The sequence below is a fragment of the Periplaneta americana genome, chromosome 8 (genome assembly GCF_040183065.1).
Source record: "Periplaneta americana isolate PAMFEO1 chromosome 8, P.americana_PAMFEO1_priV1, whole genome shotgun sequence".
Classification (NCBI taxonomy): domain Eukaryota; kingdom Metazoa; phylum Arthropoda; class Insecta; order Blattodea; family Blattidae; genus Periplaneta; species Periplaneta americana.
In genome coordinates, this window is record NC_091124.1 from 154,559,662 (window position 1) to 154,582,137 (window position 22,476).

Sequence of the window (22,476 nt, forward strand, 5' to 3'; positions counted from 1 at the left end):
AACCTATGTTCCTCTCTCAGAGTGAGAGTCCAAGTTTCACAACCATACAGAAGAACCGGTTATATAACTGTTTTATAAATTCTAACTTTCAGATTTTTGGACAGCAGACTGGATGATAAGAGCTTCTCAACCGAATAATAACACGCATTTCCCATATTTATTCTGCGTTTAATTTCCTCCCGAGTGTCATTTATATTTGTTACTGTTGCTCCAAGATATTTGAATTTTTCCACCTCTTCGAAGGATAAATCTCCAATTTTTATATTTCCATTTCGTACAATATTCTGGTCACGAGACATAATCATATACTTTGTCTTTTCGGGATTTACTTCCAAACCGATCGCTCTACTTGCTTCAAGTAAAATTTCCGTGTTTTCCCTAATCGTTTGTGTATTTTCTCCTAACGTATTCACGTCATCCGGCAGAAAATACTATAGAAAAAAATTAAAGTTCATGTATGTTAAACACTAGAACTTATTATTATGTTTTAATAAAAAAAAACAGTCACTTTAAAATACTAAACGCTTTTAGAGATGATCAGTTTTTTGTGCCTCTTGAAATATTAACTGAAATGGACGTGTGGGATTTCTGTAATTCACGATTCAATTATGGAAAATATCAAAAAAGGTCTGATCTGTCATTCCTGGATCGAATGCCTCCATGAATAATCTGACTGACAAGTCCGGAATAATGCCGGGAATGACCGTGTGTGCGCAGCTTCAGGATTGAGCTCATGACGCTAATAGTACACAGGCAGACAAGGCTCCGAAAATACCTGAGGGTGATTGTTTCCTGAACAGAAATGCTGTGTTTATCGACAATTTAATGGATTTTGCGATCTGTTTGGTATAGTACACACCAACCTCAGCTTATGGGCTGAGTTCATGTTGTTTCTATAGATTACCAGCAATAGTTGAAGAACGATATATCGATACATATCGGGAAAATATCGATAATCTCTACGCTCACTGCAAATTTAGAAATCCTAAAATCACTTTTCCGTACGCTCTCCGCTAGTTACCGTACGCGATTCGCTCAGCGAACTCCTACTGCGCATGCCCGCCAGTTCATTCATTAGCTGCACGAGATCCGTTACACGTGTTCGTTCGCACGAAGCGCGTGGCTCTCCGTTATATGGTAATTATTGGAGAGGGAAACAGAATCACACCTACTTCCGGTCAACTGCAGTTGTGTAACATATAACGAAATTTGTATTCTCCTGTGGATCGTACTGCTGATCCACTTCGCAGTGGGGACGAGGTCGCTGTTTTTCGTGTCTGTCCGTCTGTTGACCGAAATAATTCAGGGTTACTGAAATGTTAAAATTATAAACGTCGTCATCATCATCATCATCATCATCATCATCATCAACATCATCATGAACTTCGGAGTCTACCTTTTTTCGATTCAACAGTGTACCTATTTCCAGATCTCTCCCGATGCCTTCGGTTTTTATTTTCTTATAAACGTTAGATATCGCCTGTCAATATTTCAATTAAATTTATATTTTTTTGGAAGTTTGATTCTTCCTCTAATGCCATTGTCTTTTTATTTCTTTTTTTTTTTCTCGTGTTTAACAACATTCTCCTTTTTTATACCAACTTACATTTCAACACGGTGTTGGGTATATTTTTGTATCAACACTAAAAATTCTCATTGCGGCTCTCCCTGACGTTGTGGTCGGTCATCACAATGTGGGATCACCGAGGAGGCTGTCAAAGGAGAAATACAAGACAAGGGGCAGATAAATCTTCGTTCACGCAGGGAATCGAACCACGGTTCGCTTGGTTGGAAATGCATTCCATTCTGATATACTAATTTCTGACATGACCTTATGCATCTATTCCTTTTACCGATCTTAAAGATTTCGTTTTGGTAGAATGATTCATCGCTTCGTCGTTTTGTTCCATTCGGTTAAAATGAATGTAACAAATATTGCAATGAAGCAAATGAATGATTTGAAGTAGTGATTTAAAACAGGTGGAATGAAAAATCGAACATTAGACATAAAATTAATTACATTCTAATATCTTTATGACATAATAAAGTAAAACTACAAATTTAAGTAAGATCCAAACTCTATTAAAATGTTACAGTGTTTGCTGTAACTACTTTGTTTTATGACTCGAGTCTTTGAACATTAACGTAAGAAGAGAAATTTAGAATCAGGCTTCAAAAAGAGATTTGTAACTGTCGTAGTAGAGTATAAATCAATCGGTGGTAAAAGAAGGAAGAAATACAAGAATAATCATTTGCATTTGGAAATCGAAAGAATGCGGAGGAAAATTAAATTTACTCACACAAGGAATGTTGGGATCACAAAACAAGTACAGAAATGTTATTGGAATTTAAGTTTGAGCCAGTTCTTGGTAAAAATCGACCATTATAAGAATAAATGGAAACTACATATCGGAAGAATGTCTAAATAGATTAATCAACTTAATTTTGAAATGCCATCCAACAGGGAAACGGCGCTAAGGTCGTCCTAGTAGAAGAATATTGAATGGACAATGAAACCGGGACAGGTCACTAGTTCAGAACTTTGACAGCTTGATGATGACGATGACGATGATGATGATGATGATGATGATGGATGGATGGATGGATGGATGGATGGATGGATGAATGAATGAATCACAATATAATAGAATAAGCATTTGTTAAAAGGGCAGATGTCCATCAGACTAAATTTTTCAATATTAACAAAAAACTGATTTCTATCCATATTTTCAAGTGTCTTAGTTATTGTACATCTCAGAATATAGTATTTACCTTCTTGTTAATGACCATGAACTTTAAATCTCTTAAATTCAACAAATTGCCATTTCAATTACACTTTTAAACCCCCGGACTTTTGCCCTTTTAACAAATGTTGAAAAAATTACAACGGACATAAATTTCAAAGACTTATTTATTTGTTTCCTAAAGTTTTTGCAACAATAACTTCAACTTATTTGTTTTCCGAAGCTTTTACAACAATATCTCCCTATTAATGATTAAAGATTACACATATTTCCTCAATGTCCATAATCTTTAGGAAGATTTCCAGCAGCTTGTTTCCTCACTTATAATAGGACTCTGCAGAATGTCTATATAAAATTCCCAGTAAATATCTTCCATATCTATGGTGAATAATTTTTTGTAGGTCTTCTATTTTTTCTTTTTTAAGAGCATTTTACCTGTAGGATAGCGTACATTTTTAGTTGGATCAGCTTATTGTAGGACGACATTGAAGGTATGTTTGACTAGACCGCTGATGAACGCAAATGCCATAATACAGGCAGGAGTATCATATTGGAAGTGATGCAGTGACGTTATGCCAAAATGGGCCCTCAGTTTCGATGAACTTTCGAGAGAGAAAGCTGTTCTCTTAAAGTACTTGGTCCACTAGTCTTTAAAGTTTAAAATTTCAGTGGATTTATCTAGTTCATTCACAGTGAATTTTTGTGTGGTGCTACTTTCTATTATTAATTCAGTTAACTGGTGTGCAGTATAAATTCGATCTATCTTTCTTACCCTCCTCTTCACTATGTTGAAATCGCGATCGCAAGGGAGAAAACTATGCCCCCTAATGGGAAAGAAGTGCTGTATCTTTTTATGTCAGTTAATGCTGGGGGCAGCCTGGAAAGAGGGTGGTTTTTATTGTTTACAGCACAGTTGTCGCTGTACAACAGAGCTTTTTCAATATGAAGAGGCACATAATTTTGTAAGTAATGCAACAAAAAACGAACAGACTTCATTGGATATTAGAAACGCATACAACAACAAAAAATCTATTTTTTTTTTTTCCATTTTTCCATATTTTCTCATTATAACGAGGAAAACCACTATTACAGTTCTTAAAAAGTTATCACGATCGAACCATAATGTTATTCCAAATAGGCCTACGGAGACGATGTAGCATTACTCTGAAATAAAATGTTTACCTGTGTCACTCTTTCCCTGAGACAAAAAAAAGTTGTATCTGACAAGGTGTCTGCAGATAATTAGAAGTAAAAAACACAAAAAATCTGAAATCTGCCTTTTTAACAAATGCCCATTCAAATGTTATATAAAAAATCAAGTTTAATGGAACAGAGAGAGAACTGCCATAAGATTTGGACAGCAGTCGGATCGGATGCCGTACAAAATATCTAATTCTGGATGATGATGATGATTAAAATAGTGGTTGTAGCAATATCGAATGAATCATCTTTATGCCACATTATAACACTTGTGCGACTACAACAACTAAGAATTTCGTGGTTACTTTCTCCCTGAAACATTAGCTTATAAATCCTATTCAGTTATCCCCTGAGGAGGATGACACTGCTTCTTGTACCGGTGATAATACGTAATTATTGTAAATTATGGAGGCGTAATGGAATGGTGATAGGGCAAACGATAATACCTCGGAAAATATTCTTCGGTAATAGGTCGCCTGTAATATCACAATTTTCACTTAGACTCGTGGTGATTATGAAATTTGTCCAACAAATAAAAATTGCTTCTGCTTTTAGTAGTTTTCTCTCGCATCATATAAGACATATTGCCTTGTAATGTCTGGGTAATGTACTCTTACTCGAGTATAACGGGCGAAGGAGATGAAAAGTGAATTTATGACGCGTCAGAACTGAAATATTTCTGCCAGAAGGTAAAAATCCTCTCTTTCTCTCCATATTGCATTTAAGGTTATATGTTCCACACAGAATAAATAGGACATATTTTAAGAGAATTGCCAATGGGCAATAAATTATAAGAACCATCATTCTGAGTAGGCTATCAATCTCTCCACCAGTGGGCGATAAATCTGAAATTGTGGTCTGTTAAAGATCAATAGTGACAAAATATCTTTCACTGTCATCATTTCTGTTTAGATATCCATTCTTAAAGTACAGTACGAAGTTAAAAATGAAAGTTTTGGAGATTTCTCTTTTTTACGGTTTGGATTTGATGTTAATGATGCACTGTATTTTCTGCCAATTTACAAATGGATGTGATTAAAATAGAATTATAGGCCAAAATATGTTAAAAATGAATTTTTTAATACCTTCGGAAGAACTAAGAAAATGTACTTAAGACCTTAACCCAGATAAGACTGACGTCCTATATATAGGACCCGGACGTTTTATTTTTTTTTAACATTGCTGTGTAAGATTTTCATAGTCGGCAATCATGATACCATAATCCTTATGTGTTATAAATTGCCTCCAATTTTTTTTCTTATATTTAGTCTGTCATAGTCAATGTTATTATCATATTTGTGTGAAACGTCCTGTGTCCTATATGTAGGACGTCAGTCTTATCTGGGTTAAACTCGATTTTCCGTTACTTTTAACAAATGCTCTCTAATAATAATACTAGAAGTTCACGGTAAAGTGACGAATGACTCACCAGAGCTGTCTAGCGGCAGGGTCTGTAACTCTGTAGGCAGCGAGGATGACGTGAGGCATTGTGCGGTTAATTGTGACATGAGTTTTGTTCTTCAACAGATATGGGGTGTAAGTCGTAAGGATTATTCTCATTGTTGTACACACAGTGTCAGGGAAATGTGGAATTGTTTGTTCTGTATTCTTCTGTAAAAACTACGCTTGGCAAAAGATGCTAGATCTTTCTTTAGATTTACAAAAAAAAATAGAGATAGAAGAAATAAACGACAGAGTCCTAGACAAAAAGTTTAAACTTAGAGGGACATAGTATCTGTATAAAAATTATAAAATATAATCAGATCACTTTTGATTATATCAGACTTCAATAACAATAATAGATTTGAATAGTCAGGGGTAAGTAGAAATAAAATGTAAGCTAATTGTAAAAGTTTCAAATCAGTTATAGGCCTGTTATGTTTAATATTTTGCTTTAATAGCAGGCTGAAGAGAATAGCCATTCCTTTACTAAATTTAAGAGCTCCTTCTTTCGAAAATACGGGCAAAGTTTGAAGCATAATGAAAGAACCGCGAAGGTTCCAAAAACATATTACCGGTAGTTCTTGCTTCAAGGAGGTTGTAAGTTCTCTGATGTCAGACAGATACTCCTCTACTATATTATAATTAGATAGTGTATTAGCAATAATACATTATTAAATTAGTTGAATCAGTTACTAAACTGCATAAATCTATTTTACTTTCTTTATACAAAAAATATTTTTTGATAGTTTATCCGTATAAATGACTGAAAGTCGTGACTTTTTCGAACCAAATAAATGCGCCTTGGAATCAAGGATCAAACAATATTGAATGGACAAAAATTCTTGGATCCAGCGAAGTACGGTATATATAATAATTACGCTTACTGAAGAAATTATGCCTTTGAAGGTGACACTAAGTTCGAAATGTCATAAGATAGTTATAAGATAATTTGTTAATATTCATTCATTCATAGTGTTCTGTCCAAGGGCAAGTCTTTCACTGTAAACGCAGCATTTTCCAGTCTTTCCTATTTTCTGCCTTCCTCTTTGTCTCCTCATATGATCCACATGTCGTCTATCATCTGATATCTTCTTCTGCCCCGAACTCTTCTCCCGTTTACCATACCTTCAAGAGCATCCTTCAGCAGGCAGTTTCTTCTCAACCAGTGACCCGCCAATTCCTTTTCCTTTCTTTCTTCATCCACTCTTTTCAACACAGCTTCGTTTCTTATTCTGTCTGTCCACTTCACACGCTGCATCCTCTTCCATATCCACACTCCAAATTCTTCTAGTCGTTTCTCTTCATTTCGTCGTAATGTCCACTTTTCTGTCCCCTACACACTCACACACTCCAAAAAAAGCACTTCACTAGTCTCTTCCTTACTTCTTTCCCCAGAAGTCCGCAGAAGATGCTCCTTTTTTATTAAAAGCTTCCTTTGCCATTCTTATTCTCCTTTTCACTTCTTGACAACAGCTCATGTTACTGCTTATAGTACACCCCAAGTATATGAAGCTGTTCACTTGCTCTACTGCCTCATATAATACGCAAGTTTACCTTCTTTACTTTTTTCCCTATGACCATGGTCTTTGTCTTGTTGGCATTTATCTTCATTCCACACTGCTCACAGCTCTCATTTAGCTCCAGTAGCATATCCCTTAGTATCATCTCCTCTCCTGCTAACAACGCCATATCATCAGCAAATCTTATACACTTTATTCTTTTTCCTCCTGCTATCACTCCTCCCATGTTCTGAAAACAGTCCTTCACTAAATCCTCCAAGTAGATGTTGAACAGGGTAGGTGATAAAGAGCATCCTTGTCGTACTCCTCTCCTTATTTCACTTCCTCCTGACATTTCTTCTCCTATCCTGACTTTGATTCGTTTCATATAGACCCTAAAACTTACTGAACAGTCTCCTCTCTTTCCAATCCACGCCAATTTTCTTTAGGAATCCTGTCAGTTTATTCTAGAGTTGGGGACGGAGCGGTTCGGTTCGGAGCGGGTACTGTGACGTCATTACTCGGTTGATCCGAGTACAGTACCGAGTACAAATTTTTGGCGGCAGATTTAATATTTGGATAGATTGAGTACGTACTTTGAAAGTGACACCAAACGTGTTTTAAAAGCGTTGTAGTAAAGGTTTGGCTTTGCCAATTGACCAGAAAAAAAGGCTTCGCTTCATTGCAAAATGGCGGTTGCAGATTTCATTTGCGCGATTACAGCTATTTTCAGAGTTATTTTATATGAACCTTCATTGTTGTTATAAATGACAGACGAAATAAAATTGATAAAGTAATGTATAATATTAACGGCTAATAAATAATCTAATGCAACTACGAATTAACATGTGAGGTAAACGTTAAACGCTGCAGCTAAGTAAAAAGGAAGATAGAAAGAAACGGCTCCATGAAGCGCTGCCTAAAGCACTTAAAAAATTATTTACTATTGCGGAAAGTGGATAAAATAATCAATAAAACGCGGAACCTTGAACAGATAAACATAATGCTAGCCTTTTATAATTATAACCATTTTCACTTTGGTGAAAAGTAATATTACTTATTGATAAATCAAAGTAATTAAGTAACGTAAATCGTAGAAATAAATACAAATAAAATGATGACTGATGAGGTAATATAAATCCAATAAAAACAAATAGAAAAATATAATGCACTTCCCTTTTTTAAATATATTTAAATATTAATCAAACACTCTAATATAATAATAATAATAATAATAATAATAATAATAATAATAATAATAATAATATGTACAGTCTGCCAGTGTTCATTAGGCCCACTTGACACGTGGTATGTAGGCTGAATTTCTTTAAAAAAAAAAGTAGAGTTTCAGCCCGCCTTGGGGATCAGGATGATCTCCTGTCGGAAATAATTTGTCCTGCAGCAGAAAACATTTAAATACAATAGTACCTAAGTCGTTGCCTGAAACACGTGAACTCTGTTTGAACTGACCGGTAACGGCTACGGTTAACCGAGTAGTTTTTGTGCTCTGCTGGAAGCACATTAACCGCTAGAACCGAGTTACTCAACAGTTCTACTCGCTCCATCCCCAGTTCTAGTTTATTCCATTCCATTCTGTTAGTACCATTATTATTATTATTATTATTATTATTATTATTATTATTATTATTATTATTATTAATAGTGGTAGTAGTAGTAGTAGTAGTGGTAGTGGTAGCGGTGGTAGTAGTAGCGATAGTATGGTAGTAGTAGTAGTAGCGGTAGCGGTAGCAGCAGTAGTAGTAGTAGTAACGGTAGCAGCAGTAGTAGTAGCAGCGGGAGTAGTAGTAATAGTAGCAGCAGCAGTAGTACATAGACGTAGCAGCGGAAGTAGTAGTAGCAGTAGTAGTAGCAGCGGGAGTATCAGTAGCAGCTGCAGTAGTAGAAGGAGTAGTAGTAGTACCAGCTGGAGTAGTAGCAGTAGTAGAAGTAGCAGCGGAAGTAGTAGTAGTAGCAGTAGTAGTAGTAGCAGCGGAGGTAGTAGTAGTAATAGTAGTAGTAGTAGCAGCGGGAGTAGTAGTAATAGTAGCAGCAGCAGTAGTAGAAGTAGCAGCGGAAGTAGTAGTAGTAGCAGCGGAGGTAGTAGTAGTAATAGTAGTAGTAGTAGCAGCGGGAGTAGTAGTAATAGTAGCAGCAGCAGTAGTAGTAGCAGCAGCAGTAGTAGTAGTAGTAGAAGGAGTAGTAGTAGTACCAGCTGGAGTAGTAGCAGTAGTAGAAGTAGCAGCGGAAGTAGTAGTAGTAGTAGTAGCAGCAGCAGTAGTAGGAGCAGAGGGCAGTAGTAGTAGTAGCAGCGGAGGTAGTAGTAGTAGTAGTAGTAGTAGTAGTAGCAGTAGTAGTAGGAGCAGTAGTAGCAGTAGTAGTAGGAGCAGTAGCAGTAGTAGCAGTAGTAGTAGGAGCAGTAGCAGTAGTAGTAGTAGTAGCAGCAGTAGTAGTAGTAGCAGTAGTAGTAGTAGCAGCGGAGGCAGTAGTAGTAGTAGCAGCGGGAGTAGTAGTAGAAGTAGCAGCGGAAGTAGTAGTAGAAGTAGCGGGAGTAGTAGTAGAAGTAGCGGGAGTAGTAGTAGAAGTAGCAGCGGAAGTAGTAGTAGAAGTAGCGGGAGTAGTAGTAGAAGTAGCAGCGGAAGTAGTAGTAGAAGTAGCGGGAGTAGTAGTAGAAGTAGCAGCGGAAGTAGTAGTAGAAGTAGCGGGAGTAGTAGTAGAAGTAGCAGCGGAAGTAGTAGTAGAAGTAGCGGGAGTAGTAGTAGAAGTAGCAGCGGAAGTAGTAGTAGAAGTAGCGGGAATAGTAGTAGAAGTAGCAGCGGAAGTAGTAGTAGAAGTAGCGGGAGTAGTAGTAGAAGTAGCAGCGGAAGTAGTAGTAGAAGTAGCGGGAGTAGTAGTAGAAGTAGCAGCGGAAGTAGTAGTAGAAGTAGCGTGAGTAGTAGTAGTAGTAGCAGCGGGAGTAGTAGTAGAAGTAGCAGCGGAAGTAGTAGTAGAAGTAGCAGCGGAAGTAGTAGTAGAAATAGCGGGAGTAGTAGTAGAAGTAGCAGCGGAAGTAGTAGTAGTAGCAGCGGGAGTAGTAGTAATAGTAGTAGTAGCAGCGGGAGTGGTAGTAGTTGTATTCCTTAATTAAAACTGTTCAATAGAACTGCTTCCGGAAACTTTTAAAATAATTTTTTCAGATTACGTAGCATGATATTTTATGGAATTTTCGGGTAAACTGTTGTTGGTTTTCGTTAGACAACAGACAAGTCTTCTGCAACTCTTTGCAACAAAAAAAAAGTGGCGAGAACCAACCTTGAAGCAAATATTTTGCTAATCCATAAAAATTATATAGAAAAATCATATTTCTTACGGCAATATTTGAAGATGAATTTTCCATAAAACTTGCAGACATGATGGACCTGAGAGGCTATGTGTGGACAGTGTTTTCCTGACCATCTGCTGACTTAATGATATTTCTTTTTGTTCTGTTGATTTATTTGACTCTTCAACGCTTGTTTCAGATACGAGTCTGCTTTGAGTGACAACGCAAGATTGCTGCAGCCATGCCGAGGCGCTGGCTGCCCCTGCTGCTATGCTGCACCGTGGCACTCGCCCTACCTTTCCCGAACGCAGAGGAGGTTGAATCAGATGAATCGAGACGTGTCCTTGGGTCCAGGTAATACAGACTCCGACTGTGTCAAATTCACTTTGTGAAGTCTCATTTGAAGGCCCTTCACGACTAACACTAGTTGTTTCATTATTCATCAGAGCAATGAAATGAGTTATAATGAGTAAGGTACACGTACCACGTCCACACCTGTGGAGTAACGGGTAGCACGTCTGGCCGCAAAACCAGGTGGCCCGGGTTCGATTCCCGGTCGGGACAAGTTACCTGGTTGAGGTTTTTTCCGGGGTTTTCCCTCAGCCCAATATGAGCAAATGCTGGGTAACTTTCGGTGCTGGACCCCGGACTCATTTCACCGGCATTATCACCTTAATCTCATTCAGACGCTAAATAACCTAAGCTGTTGATAAAGCGTCGTAAAATAACCTAGTAAAAAAAATACACGTACCAAATAACGCCACCTTAACACTTCAGCCACTCTTGCTTTGGATATAAGTTATGTACAAACACAGAAATTATGACAGGGAACCTTCAATCTTATCGTTAGAAAATACACAATGAAAGTGGTGATAGTGTGTACTGGAGAAGAATTACAACTCAAATAGGAAAACTTTGTATACTGGCGTTATTAGGAACAGCTTGTCCAATTAACGCCACCTGTTTTCTATTAACTTATACACTTAGAGTTATTAATGAATTATTTTTCCTAAGGAACACAAATTGAACTAAGGAACTACATTTGAGTTTCTATTAGTAAAAGATACAGAATCACTAATGAAACATTCTTAATCTGAAGCTGAAACACCAGATGGATTAGGAAAATATGTTTTCCGGTAACTCCTACTTTCAACAACAGAGACAACGAGACACAGTACAAAGTTATAAACACAAAAGCATTAACCTTAGTTAAATATGGATGTTTTCCACAAGTAAAACAAAAAAAAAAAAAAAAATTAGAGTCTGTTAAGCAATATCATCACTGTGTACATTCTGAACATTTGTAAGTTGAAAGGTTAGTGTTCTTCCTTATGTTTCCACACTTACCGTGTAAATACGTCATACAATATGAATATAAAAGCAATGAAAATACTATTAAAACCTGAGGACTATCGTTAAACAAATGAATACCGTACTAACATAACTTAAAATTTTAACTGTAGACCTTTAACGCCACGTGGCGTCAAAGCGCTACTGAATACTTGATTACATTACCCGCCTGTTTCTCTAACATTTTCAAATTTTATAGATAGCAAATACTTTCTCTGCATAGAAGAATGTTTAAGGATCACAAAAATATATACCGTAGTTTAATATAGTTATTATTTGATCAGCACACAAAATAAAATATTGCCTCTTACCTTGATATAAAAACAGCCTTTCACTATCAACACACAACAGCAAAATGGTCACTCGTAAATGTCAGCGGACAGCTAGTAATTCATTTCATCACTACATGGCAAGCGAATGCAGGCTACAGTAGTGCACTACCGAAATCAAGTGTCGTTAACAAGAATTAATATGGTGACGTTAAAGATATACATGGTGTTATTTGTCTCAGGAACCTTACACTTACACCCAAACAAGCGACCTCTGACAGCTCCGTGACGTCTGTTTCTGAACTCCGTTTTAACCGCTAACCTGAAGGACCACCTAATAGGACTGAATTCGTCACTTTCATTTCTGGTGCCACAAGGCACGTGAAGACATGGTTGTCAGATCCAAGATAAAATGACATGCAAGTTTAATTTATGAAATTCATTTATTATTCCTTGATATTATTGTTACGCACAAAAAATGTAAAAATAACACATCACATGTAAAAAGGGCCTAACACGTATCATATATGATACTATGGGACGTTCACACCTGTGGAGTAACGGTTAGTGCGCCTGGCTGCGAAATCAGGTGGCCCGGGTTAGATTCCCGGTCGGGGAAAGTTACCTGGTTGAGGTTTTTCCGGGGTTTTCCCTCAACCCAATACGAGAAAATGCTGGATAACTTTCGGTACTGGACCACGGACTCATTTCATCAGCATTATCATCTTCATCTCATTCAGACGCTAAATAACCTAAGATGTTGATAAAGCGTCGTAAAACAACCTACTAACAAAAGGCTACTACTATGGGACTGCACCTATACTATAGTCTCAAGAATAAATTTTTTGTAACAATTTCCGTCATTGTTCAAACAAAGGAATACACTACAGAAGGAACACTTGACAAAAATTACTGATATAGGCCTATATCCAGGAAGTCTACACTTAGAAGTAGGTATGTCAAACGACATTAACATTTGTGCGATTAAACGCAATTCGTCTCTATGCAATGCTATGAAACATAAATTATGTACTGAATTGCATAATGTCATTTCAACAGTAAGTAGGCTATAATTTAAATTTAGTTTTAGTAAAATAGACTTTCCAAGAAGATCGGAACATTGTGTTTAAACTTGTAATAACTATTATAATCTCAATTCATAATGTCTGACAGGAGAAGTAAACATTGCCGACACAGGAGGAGAGAAATATATTAATAATTTCTATTAAACCAATGGCAGATATCTCATTCCACGCTTGTTTTGAAGTTGGGTGTGTGGTAGAACGCTTCATGCCGACCAACTTCAAGACAAGAGTGGAAGGAGATCTCTGCCATTGGTTGAATAGCAATTAATTATAACTTCTCTCTTCCTCTACCGGTAATGTTTACTTCTCCTTTCAGACATTATGGAACGAAGTATGGCGATCATTCTGGAATTTAAAATCAACAGTATGCTCAGAATACTCTTGAACTTAAGTGTAAAAGTTCCATAGTTTTCAAGATGGCAGCAAATAAAAATATAATAGCACTGTGATTAGCAATAGTAATTATTGATATGAATTTTCAAATGATATAACTCTTTGAACCCACAAGTGTAATTTAAACTGTAAATTATGTCGAGGGGAAATACAATACCGCATGTTGTTCCTCGATTTCGCCATTATTTACGGAGATTAGAGACTGAAACCTTTTAGGTAGTCAGAAACGAGTTTAGAAAAAATGCAACGGGTTTGCTCGATTTTTTCTTTTTTTGGTCATTACTAGTAAACATGCAGAGTTGCTACAGTGAAAAGGGCATGTCTCTGAGACGCTTCGTTCTCCTCGTGTAGTAAATAGTCTGTTTTGGAAAGTTAAAATCATGTTTTCAAAATTTTCCGGCCTCTACCGTCCATATGCCTGGAGGCAAAGGGTTGTCCTTTGCACTACAGAGAGAGTTCGAGGAGATCTATTCGCCGCTCTTATCAGATTTGTTCTCACTACACATACGGCGGAGTTATGGGGGCGAGAATGTTGGCGGAATATTTTTTTTTCTCTCGAAAGTCAGCTTGTGTTCGGGATTCCTACTTTGATGGTATCGTGTCCGAAGTATGTCGAGGGAGAATACAACACCGCATCCCGTTCCTCTATTTCGCCATTGTTTCCGAGATTAGAAACTGAAACCTTTTAGGTAGTCTGAAACAAGTTCAGAAAAAAGTGCAACGGATTTGCTCGATTTCATTGGTGATTAATAGTTAACATGCGGGGTTCCTACAGTGAAAAGGGCGGGTCTCTGAGACGCTTCGTTCTCCTTGTGTAGAGTAAAGTCTGCTTTGGAAAGTCAAAATTACCATTTTTTGAAAATTTGCCGGCATCTACCGTCCATATGCCTGGGGACAGAGAGTTGTCCTTTGCACTACAGAGTTCTAGGAGCTCTATTCGCCGTATTTATCAGATTTATTCTCACTACACATATGGCGGAGTTATTTCGGTGAAAATTTTGGCGGAATAGAGGTAGGCATTGATATTTTATTTCTCGAAAATCAGCTTGTGTTCGGGATTCCCATTTTGATGTTATACCTTGCATGTACGCTTTTAGGGTGGATAGGCACATAAATAGATTAACTCTGAAACGAAGAAACTCCTTTCTTCGTTTCAGTGTAAATCTATTTGTGCTTTCTCGCGTAGTGTAACATAATGGTGGTACCACTGGACTACGTGATAATTTCGTGTGAAAATATCAGATAAAATATTATCTTTCGCATAATTAAGAAACGAAGGTATTTAGTGGGTTTATAGCTATCGCAGTGATTACGCCGTGTCTTTAAAGTCGTGTGCTACAATTTGAGGTTATGTTCAATGGTTTAATTGCGTTGTTTTCTCCCATGTGTTGTGCATAGCGGAATAGAAGATTTTCCAATGTACATTAAGGTTGAAAGATATATATTCTTACAATATACGAAGATAAATTGCGTTTTGTTTTGAAAGTCAGTGTGTTATGTCTATCAAATTAATTATTGATAAGTCATACATTAGTTGTGCGGATGAAATTTCTTGCGATCAGATCTGAAAATGAAAATTGTAGACATCTACTAGTTAGTTGTTTTTTCAACTCATAGTCTGAGTCATTGATCATTGTTAAAGTCTGCCTACATCCTCTATTTTTAAACTTTTACATTTATTTTACATTTATTAGTTCTTGATACTCTCGTAAATATAAGTAGTAAGAAGTTTCTCCAAACCTGTTAGGAATGACTCTATTACTAAGACCATGAAATGTAATTTAGTGTAGTATTAATGTAGTTACGTAACTAGACATGTGATTGGTTTCAGCGTGGTTACATCTGTATCCGTAATAATGGATCTGGGCAATGGCACTAAGAAATACTTCGCAGACGCTGCGGGACGACCTGTGCCGAAACCCACTGCCGCTGCCATGGTGGGGAGTCCCGCGGGACTTCTGAATCCAGACCGGTATGAATTTTACACTTTTGACGAGGCAGGAGACCTCGTGAAGCGGCTGATGACGTTGGAAGAAATCCAGAGTATCATCGCCAACGGTGAAAGCGACATCGGCGAACCAGGACGCCCTAACTACTACCACCAGAATCTCCCAGGGGAGCCTTCTGCTGCCGCTTCGTCCACAGTGACGGACAAGGTGGCAGAGGAGACGGCTGAAGCTACGGACATGGGAGAGCTATCCCCGCCAGTTCCTGGTGTTCACGACGTAGTGGCCAGCGTGCAGAATGTCTTGAAGAGTGAACTAGAAGCTTCCAAGAATAAAACACATTTACCAAAGCCAACATCATTGCCACCCTCTCCGTCTACAGTTGGACCGTTAAGCTCGTCTTCAGCATGGGACAAGATTCTGCCAGGAATGATGAGCAGTTCGAGCAGCAATACTCAGACCACCAGACCTTCTCAGACCACGACAGAGAAGTTGAGTATCAGTTCTTCTGTACCAACTGAGAGGACCACAACTACCACGCAACGAGTTATTCTGACTACTACTCGAAGACCTACAACCACAGTGACGACCACTGAGACAGCCAGGCCTGCTGTTGCTTCTGACTTATATAACGTAGAAGAAGCGGCGAGTTCGGTGGATATCAATAAGTTGTCACATTCTCCTACTTTATCAACACCGACGCAATCTCCAAGTTCAACATCAAGCGTAGTATCAACTTCAGTAAGTCCTTCAACTACAGTGAAGACGACCACGACTGTATTGACTACTAAATCGCCAACCTCAGCAAGTTCCCCTCCATTGGCCACATCGTCTCAATCGCCATCGTCAACTGCATCGTTAGTACCTTCGTCAACCTTGCAGTCAACGTTTATGGCATCACAAGCACCATTGAAAATATCCACATTAACAGGCTTACAATCACAAGTATCGCTGATATCAGCGTCTTCAGAAGAGCCATCACCACGTCCGTCATCAACAACTTCTCTGCCTACAACGATTACATATAAGACTTCCACAACTCCATCTACTACAACAACAAAGCCTAAACCAGCCAATAATTTTACTGTGAACATTGCAGCAAAGCCGACCAAACCATCTCTTACAATCGAAAATGTTTCAATTTTAACTGGAAGTGTTCAAGGAATTGAAAGTAATCCCACAGCTTCTACGACACACAAACCAATTTACACAACATTTAAGATACCACTGTCTAGTTCTACTACTGCCAACGTCGAGTCTACATCTGCCATAACTCGAAAGCCTGAGGCCAGCAGTGTGGTTCCAGTTACTCAGAAAGTTATTGGTATTTCTACAACAATGCCACCCAGGACTTCGACAACTAAGTTTACTACAAATATTACAGCGTCTACAGCCTCCACAGTAGAATCGAGCAGCACTCAGTCGCAGTCAGAAGAAGATTATGCTGCCGCACAAGCATTCGTACAATTATTCACTCCGATTAATAAGATAGACGCAAATACGTCAACTTTCAGCGCGGCAAAGAATCCTCCGTCTACGGAGAGAGTTGAAATTGCCAGCACGGTGACTAAGTCTACACCAGTCAAAACCACGGAACAACGCAGAACGACATCCACTACGACTACTCCAGTTCCAACAACCCAGAAAGAAAATATTACAACCAGACCTCAGAAACCTTACAGAAAACCAGTGACTACTACGGATTCTAGTGCAACTCAGACTAGAAAACCTACTAAACCTCTGCGGACCACACCAAGTCCTACGAAAACAACACAACCACCTCGCATTAGCACATTCACAGTAACAACTAGACCACAAACCACTAGCTCTAAGCCCAGCTCTTCTCCAATTATCAACGAAGAAAATCCTTCCATGTCAACCATCGAACTGTTAAAAACTACTGGAGTAAAGATAAAACAAACAACTACTCAAATGCCACCGTTGTCCACCACTAAGAACAACGAAATTGAAAACTTACTTATCAACGAGGCTTCAGGATTTATTCCAACGAAAATAGAGTCTCCAGTTGGTGTTGAGACATTACCAACAGAAAATCTTGATATGCCCTTTGAACTCGCTGAATCGGTGTTGGGAGTTTTGTCTCAGGTTGCAGATGTAGAAGGAGCAGCTACCACTATCGACTATGGAGATGGAGATTTATTTTTTACCAAGAACGCAACTTCCTCCACTACCACCACCACAACAACAACCACCACCACCACACAAAAGAGCGTTGATGACTCTAGCGTTAAAACTAGTATAACTGATGCTACTTACGAAATCAGCACAGATCGAAACAAGATTACAACACTTGCTAACAACATGCTGACAACAGAAATAACAAAGAAACTACCAATTAAAGTCACTACTCAAGAGCCTGTAGCAACCGACTCTACAAGCATTAGCGCTGAAGCGAACCAGCAGAACACAATTACCACAGAGTTCGTGACGGAAACGACATCTCGCCCATCGACTAGTTTAATAGAAAAGGAAAGCTCAGGACAACCATCGACAGTCCATGTTAGCACTACACAAGAACAAAGCACAACAGATACGTTTACAAGTACAGTAGCAACTACTGTACAAACTGACGAAGTCAAACTTGGAGATAAAGTTGAGAACAATAATTCTGGCAGTAAAACAAATGAGGAGGAAGACATCAAGAAAGTTAATATAGAAATGGAAAAAGTAAACAAGTTAGGACAAAATAAAGTAACTGACGAGATAATTAAAGAAAAGATCGTACAAAATATCAACACTGAACTACTCGCTGGTGCCAGCACCAATCAGGAACTCTTGAAGACCAATGCTCAAGCTTTTGAGAAGAAACCAGAGAGGGAAACATCCACAACGTCTGATTTATTGGAGAAAAGCGTAACTACAACAGAACATGTAGTCACAACCACTACACCTGTAAGTAGCGAGACCAGTGTAACGGAAATAGAGATAACTAGCACTACAGAGACAACTGTAGAAGAAGAGAGATTCGATGTCAAGACCGTCACCGAGGCAAGCGCAAGCAACATAGAAGAAACGTCCATAACGACCAAAGCAAGTGAAGTGGAGACGTCAGCTACTGAAATAACAAGCTTTGTGGCCATGGACACAACTGAGTTTTCAACACAAACTACAAAAGAAAGTCCAGAATCTTCTACGATTATGTTGACCAAATATAAGAAAGAAGATAATGACATAGTTGAAGAATCAGTGCAGAGTAATACTACCTTGAAACCATCTGAAGTGACAACGAACAAAATTGGTACAGAAAATTCTTATGTTGCAGAAAATGAAGATTCTGGAAGAACTACTACTACTACAGTCATCCAAGAAACAACTACTGTATCTGATATTGAAACAACTCAAGTTTCGAAAATAGACACAACAACCCAGAAGGAAGAACCAACAACTCATTCTGCAAGCACAGAAATCTTGCAGAGCACAAAGAATGAAACCATCCTAGCAGATAAACAAGTTGAAAGCTCACAGGACAATGAAACTAAGATCAAAATAAGTGTGGCAGGAATGGATCTAACTCCTGCAGACAACTTTGAAGATGATTTTGGTTTGAAGACAGTCGTGGGCAATAAAATTAGCACAGAGAAGCCGGATGAAACAACTACGGAAATCACAACAGAAGTCACTACTGAATATAAAGCGGAAATTATGACGGAAAGATTTCCTGCAGAAACTGAAGTGAAGGAAAATGTTCGCGATGAAGAAAAGATAGGTGCAACTTTAGTTTCTACTACAGAAGATGGAAGTTCGGAAAGAATTGCAGGAAGACCTACTTTTATTGGGAGTGGAACCAAAGTGGATACCATCACTGAAAGCAATGCCACGAACGTTGTGCAGAAGAAGGAAGAGATAGAAGTAGAGATCTTAAGCCAAAGAGACGATCAACTGAGCAGTACTACCGTACGAGTCCCCGCAAGCTCTTCTTCGACGCCTGGTATTATCGCTTGGACGAAGGTCTCTTCCTCGCGACCTGACGATAGAGTTGCAGCTGGAAGCACACGCAGACCTATAGTCAGGGTGACGACGACAGAGGCCACTACTCCTACTGCAGAAATTCTGAAGGTTAGCGGCCTCAACGAGGACTCGGTGAAGGACAACAGAGTTAAGGGTCGACCACAGGAGCCACAGGACTTCTCTACGATCGATCTCGAACCGGCGCCAAAGGAGAATCTGGGTCTGGAGGCCTCGACGGTTGGTCTCGACGAGGATGTGCGGAGTTTCGCTGAACTGTGCAATGAGTTGGCTTTCCGTCTTTGGGCCGCCGTTACCGCCAAGGGCATGACCACATCTCGTAGTCTGATCATGTCGCCCTTCGCCGTGACCTCGCTGCTCGCCATGGTGTTCCTTGGAGCCCGTGGTCCCACGTCGGGTCAAATGAACGACATTCTACGTCTGGATGATATGGTTACCTTTAACCCACATCAGGTCTTCAAGAACGTCACCGAGTCCGTAGCTCTTACCAAGAATCAGGGAATAGCTACCGCAGCCTTCGTTCGAGAGCTCTACAGTGACAGGGTGAGATGTTACATTACTTGATTACTGTTAATTCTGTAATCATAATTGTATAACTATTCTGAGTTTTAATAATTTATATACTGTTATGAATACAGATAACAAAATTTGCTTGTATCATTTTACTTTATTCATATTATAATTGCTATTATCATCATCATCATCATTATTATTATTATTATTATTATTATTATTATTATTATTATTATTATTATTATTATTATTATTATTATTATAATTATTAGGGGAGAGTCGGGTAGCATCGGACATCGGGTAATATCGGACAGTGCGTTTCTTTCATCTACCACCATATGGTAGTACCTGAATGACATGGTTACGTTTCTCTATGCGACATCACAGAAACGTAACCATGTCATTCAGGTATTATCATCATGTGGTAGATGAAAGAAACTCACTGTCCGATATTACCCGATGTCCGATACTACCCGGCTCTCCCCTATTATTATTGCTTACTATTACTAACTTCTTGCAGATTGACATTGAGATTCAATCACAAATTATTTTATAAGTAACGAAATTAGCTTTAATGTAAACAATTAACAAAAGTTATCATAACTGTTATTTTCTGCAGAGCAAAATCGGAGATTCAGTTAGAATTATTATAAATCCTACAATGCCGAAACTACCTTTTATCGTAACAATTTAATATTTAAATAAATTAAAAGTTATGAATCTCACTTAAATCCTACTATAAACCTTTCATGTGCATATTTCTTGTACTTATTGGTGGAAAGAAAACTTATAATGAGGCAATAACTTTAGAGAAATTGTTCAACGGCAGCAGAATAAATCGGAAAAGTAAAGCATAAAATCATGAGCAAACTGTCAAACTGAATCTGCTGTGAGAAGAATTAAGTGTGAAATACGTCATGGTCACTATAGTAGGTACCTAGAATTTACTAAATTGTATATATAAACGCGTTTAGAAAATCAGTGTTTCCTTGCAAGGAGTGTAAAAGTAAAGTGCATACGTTACAGAATATGTCTCTGTTACTTTTCATTCATCTCTCGGCAACTAACCAAATTTCTTGGCTTAAAATAATGTGTTAAATTGGAAAAATCGTATCAAATATATTACCCTCAAACTAAATTCAGCCTCCTTCGCTATTACGAGTATATCTATGCAAGAGATAGTAAATATCAATACCTTAAAAAATATATACTTTGTATACTTCCACCCGATAATGAATTTTGAAATAATACTCTGGGGAAATTCTACAGATAGTTACAAAACAGTAACAGATATTGAGAAAAATAATAATTAGAATAATAGTAAGTGCCAAATCTAGGGACTCGTGTTGGACTATTTTTAAATAAGCTACAAGTAACGCCCATGGCTTGTCAGTATATTTTTTCATTAACAAATTTCCTCGTATGTAATCGTGAAACTTTGTAACTAGGCCTAATGCAACAGTTCATAGCATAAATACTCATCAAAAATGACTTTCTTACTCCATAGGCAAGTCTATCGTGCCGTCAAAAAGGAGTGCGTTATATGGCAGTAAAATTTTTAGTAGTCTGCCTATGAATATAAAAAACAAGCTCGAAACATAAGATTATTTAGGGCCAAATTAAAGAAGTACCGGTATCTAATTTCTCATGCCTTTTTATCTGTAGGTGAATTCGTGACATTCAACAACACTACATGAATATTTCTGTCTTGTATTAAGTATCGATACTAACCCCTTGTGTTTACTAGTTATATTATAAAACTCTTCTGTATATATTTCAACTAGACTGTGACTATAATTAAGACTTTGTACTAGGCTAATCTTAAGATTTTTTGACATGTTCCATATTCTAGCTGTGAAGCGATATACGAATACAATGGAATGTAAAATAAATGCAATACAACCCTAATGAAATGGAAAGAAGTAGTTGCTTTTCGCCTGAGAACAAGAATCTAATAGTGACTGCAAACATACCTATTGAGAAAATGATTATTAATTGTAGTTGCCTTTATTATGGCTAATATTACTTTTTAAAATACTTGCTTTCTTATTATTATATAGATAAGTATATTTACATAATTTTTCTGCAGTATATAAATTCCTTTTCAAATATGTCTTGATTTTTCTCGTGTATAGACATTTCATTAGAACATAACCAGAGATTTAAAAGCAAGCGCATTTTATGACCTTGAAATCATTCGCGGGCACCCAACGCTAGGAGATTGACAAGGTGAATCATGTAGGGTCCTGCTGATTACAGAGGGATAGAAAATCAGTGGTACAAATAGAAAGCGGGCGTCATGCGTGTAGGCGAAATGTGATATGAACAACAGCATTTTAAATACGTAGATATACATGGTTATTTTCTAAATTGCTTTTGTAAAAATATAAGTTACATGACACGATTGAAATTAGTAACGTAAATAAACAAAATTCTCTCAAAAAGTATAATGTCACATTATAACATAACAAGCACTTTAAAGTGTTCAACATCCAGATATATATATATATATATATATATATATATATATATATATATATATATATATATAGTATTTGTACTACCTAAAATCTAAATCATATTTTTCCACCGATTTCGATATATAGGTATTATTATTCTATAATTATGAGATTTTAATTTATACCACGAACAAAACATACAAGCTACGATGTGTCAAACATGTTTGCGCTTTAACCAAGAAATAATGAGAAACAAATTGATTCTTTACATATTATAAGTTTTTTTTTTT

General features: G+C 37.6%; 1 protein-coding gene across 2 annotated transcripts in view; it reads left to right on the forward strand.

The window, feature by feature from the left end:
* The window catches only part of LOC138705162 (uncharacterized), a 265,170-nt gene that overhangs the window by 223,412 nt on the left and 19,282 nt on the right, over positions 1-22,476 (forward strand). For both annotated transcript variants that reach the window (XM_069833828.1, XM_069833829.1), the window contains 2 exons: positions 10,384-10,538; positions 15,113-19,757. In XM_069833828.1, the coding sequence (XP_069689929.1) occupies positions 10,426-10,538; positions 15,113-19,757 (4,758 nt within the window). In that variant the 5' untranslated portion in view covers positions 10,384-10,425. The remainder of the gene's footprint in view (positions 1-10,383; positions 10,539-15,112; positions 19,758-22,476) is intronic.